Source organism: Cupressus sempervirens, chromosome 3, assembly GCF_028749045.1.
Source record: "Cupressus sempervirens isolate cs-2001-9-10 chromosome 3, ASM2874904v1, whole genome shotgun sequence".
Lineage (NCBI taxonomy): Eukaryota > Viridiplantae > Streptophyta > Pinopsida > Cupressales > Cupressaceae > Cupressus > Cupressus sempervirens.
The window spans coordinates 820,214,515-820,218,412 of NC_143120.1; the positions used below are offsets into that span (position 1 = coordinate 820,214,515).

At 33.8% G+C, this 3,898-nt stretch overlaps 1 protein-coding gene across 1 annotated transcript; it reads right to left on the reverse strand.

Annotated features, from left to right (window-relative positions):
• Positions 1–625: 625 nt before the first annotated feature.
• Positions 626–2,734, reverse strand: LOC149569304 (putative pectate lyase 18). The gene is made up of 5 exons (XM_089822020.1): positions 2,547–2,734; positions 1,554–2,184; positions 1,329–1,432; positions 1,098–1,236; positions 626–1,006 (listed from the first exon to the last, which is right to left on the reverse strand). Exons 1-5 carry the CDS (start codon positions 2,720–2,722, stop codon positions 800–802), a joined length of 1,257 nt encoding a protein of 418 aa, XP_089678146.1. The 5' UTR covers positions 2,723–2,734; the 3' UTR covers positions 626–799.
• Between the last annotated feature and the right edge of the window lie 1,164 nt (positions 2,735–3,898).

Genomic DNA, 3,898 nt, shown 5'->3' on the forward strand with positions numbered 1-3,898 from the left:
TTTTTATATATGGAGGTTTGAAGGGAATGCACTAATCAACTTTTGTACATCTTTGTTAGAACTAGAATTTTTATAAGAAAATTGATATAGAAGAATGTGAATTCTTATGATTAGTGATTTTTCTATTGTATTTAGAATATCTTATAATCTTAATAATTGACAACGAATACAAAAGTGATAAATTTGAAAAGAAAAGAATACATTACTACAAAAGATTATTATTATTAGTTAGTTATGTATAGTACAAAACTAATCCTCATCATAAAATTAACCTAAAAATTACAATTTTGTATTAGTATATTAAACAAGGAACATATTCAGATTATTTATTATTTAATATACAAATGAACGACAAATATGCAACATGAAAATTCGTGAAAATTATCTTAATTGTTATTTTAGAGGATTAAATAACTGATCGGGCAATCAAATTGAAGAGGTCAACGTACGTCACGCGGAAGTGAATTTAGTTCGAATTGTCGTATGTAATGATATCACGCGTTTTAGTATTTCAAAAACTATTCAGATAGGTTTACTGTTTTACAATTTTTTCGAGAAATGCTCAGAATATCATTTCCAGAAAAAACAAGATAACAATAAAGCCATTGGCTTGACATTCCACGGGTAGCTTCAAACTTGAGAGTAATATTAGTGATTTATTTCTCTTAGCAAGAGATGCCTGGAGAATCTCGACATACAAAACTAGAATAACAAAGGACCCTCATTCACTGAGCTCATGCTTAGAAAGCTACAGAGTTGAGGGATTCATAGTTGTTTGTTTATAATGTACGTATTTTGGCTAACAGCTTGAGCCTTTTCGGCAGGTGAGAACACCCGAAGCTGCAGTGATTGAGCCCACAATAGATGAAGGCCTTGCTGCCATACTGGAAGCTTTTGCATAGCTTGAAGACGCTCCTGCCCCTGATGCTGTAAAGAATGCTCCATTCAACATCAGATCTCCCGCTGATCTCCAATGCCCTTTTGTTGAATCTTCGTGCTTTGTAACCTGCTCATTACAGCCCATACCATAATTAGCATTCCACATCCATTGAGTCCCAAAGAATATACAAAAGATATGATTTTCATACGACTTTTACCTCCTTGCGGAATCGATTATCAGGGGCAAGGAATCTGTTTCCCTGGCTGTTAATGGTGGGGTTTGCACTTCCCCCGATTGCGTACATCTCCCAGTGGGTATAATCATTGTTCACCACATGAAAATACCCATGTCGGCATCTGCATCACAACATTATTATATTTAACTTAAGAATAAATAAATTTGGTCTTTGTGCAAGAAATGTAGAGAAGCTATTAAAGTTTATACATACCTAGGCATACGCTGAACAAGCCCTTCTCCAAAGTGATTGAATGCTATTGTTACTCGCATTTTAACGTCTTGGGTATAGGCGTCGTTGTGTCCTAGGAGCATCACCTGCAAAATGAAACCATTAAATAATTGATCCGAGAAATAGCATTTTATTGGCAACTTAATATACATTTGCAAAATTATATCTACAGAAATATGAATTTATTACAGACAAGCATTTGAGTACCTTGTCGTGGTGAGTGAAAAAGCTATTTGAAATGGTGATTGCAGTGGACCCCATGATTGCATCGATCAGTCCATCTGCGCAGCTTGACAATGAACAGTGATCTACCCAAATTGCGCTTGACCCAAATATGTTAATCCCATCTCCATCACTCATAGTTCTATACCCGTAATGGGTGGGTGAGCTCCTCACATTTGTATTCCCTGTAGGCTTACAGTCGTGGATATGAATTCCATGAATGATGATATTATTGACATATTGTATTGTAATACATGCTCCATTTGCTATATGAACATTGGCGCCTCTGCCATCAATAGTCTTGTAACTATTCATGATAAGCTCTTCCTTGAGCTGAATAACCATGTCTCTTTTGAATATAATCCAGAGAGGCTCGGTTTGAATAACAGCATGGCGCAGAGTGCCGGGTCGAGGGTTGACTGGATCATCGTCATTGGGATCAGTAACGATATAAAATCTGCCATTCTTACCTCCAATGGCGTTTTTGCCAAATCCAATTGCACAGTCAGCAAGTCTCTTCCTGTTGTTAACCCAATCGGAATCACAACGCCAACAGTCGTCAATGGGATTCCCCGTTCCGCACGAGCTCAACTTTCTTTTGGAATTATTTAAACTCCTGCATGGTATTTCGTGAAATTCATAAATTATAAGATCAAATGGCATAGCTATATGGTAGCTATAAAACAATACTAGAAGATTGCTGCTTTGCTCACTAAACTGACCTCAACATATATTCTTCCATTTCACAAAGACAAATATAAACAATACAATGCTACTATTTTATAGGAAATAGAAATTCGGTCTGTAAAAGCAGCCTGCTTTACTACATTAAATCCAAGATATTATAGAAACTGCAGTAAATAGATTAGCGAGCAATGCCATAAGAATAGCTAGGAGAGTGATTTATAATTTTATTTTCATACTACACTATTTGAAAGTCCCAAAATGTTAAAATCGTCTGAAAGGCGACATAGTTACCTTTCTACCATTTCAGCTACAAGCTCTGGCTCCTCATTGTCCTCAACATGATATGTAACGCCATTGTCAGGATTCGACATATTTACAGAAGTTGTGACTGGTTTCCCAACTGCCGAGTTGAAGAAAACGAATGCAAGTAAAAGAAGCACTCGTTTTAAGGCTTGAGAGGAGGCCATTTTGAATGAGAGAAAACCTGCAATGGTTATATTGCATTCCATGTCTTTGAGGCTTCTTATATAGACAATCAGCCTCTGTAAAATCCGTAGCAAGCGGCGAATGTCGACCCCACCAGTTGACAATATAGGTGTATGCACGTTATTGCAGATTGAGGTTGTAATGCACATGAATGGCATCAATAATAGTTATACAAAAACCTCAATCTCCGTACAATTAAAATTAAGAGGTTAGTTTCTAACTTCATTCCACAATAGAGCATTCTGAAACGTTTCTTACTATGTTCAGCCCAACGTTTTACTAACTGATGACGAAAAATTAATTCGAGCAATTATATTTCCGTTTTTAGTATTAAAGATAGCAATTATATTTCTTGACAACTTTAATCTTGATTCGTTTTCACTCTTTACAGTACCACGTGTTTAAAATTTTCAACGGAAGCTTGACAGAAAATCAATTTCCATCTCCGCGATCGAAGGGCGTAGAGTCCACTTATTGCAACTTCAGCTAATTTTCGTTTCACATTATAAATGGAGAATCTATTGGAAAAAATGATACGGCCCGTAACTTTTTTGTTTGGTTGTAAACGACTTTCCGCTTGCATTGTTTTCCACGGGATTGTCGACAAGCTTTCGAATCATGCCGTCACATCTGATCTTAATTTCTCGCCAATGGACAAATTTTTCGTTCACATGGTTCCCAATTTTTTTTTCCTAATAGTTATATTTGCCTCTAAATATAAAATCGGAACAGAAAAATATAATTACTAGTATTATTATAAATAATTTAAATGTATCTATTTTATATAAGAGGATATATGAATTTAGAAGCATTGATTGAAAATAATATTTTCTTAAAAAATATTTTAGAATTGATTTTTCAAAGGGATATTTTAAAGTGAAATCTATGATAAATGTTGTTGAATTTTTAGATTCAATTCTATCTATGTAAATTAAAATCTAGAAATTTTAGTCTAATTTTCATTTCATTTTTCTTTTGATTTCTTATAAATATTATATTAATAAATAACTTAACATTTTATATTAATAAATAATTTAACATTTTATCTATTGAATCATGTAGAAATTTCTAAGTTCATAATGATAATATAGCTAAATTTTTATAAAAATATATTAAATAGTAAATTAAAATTTCACACATTAAACTTAAACCTAAAA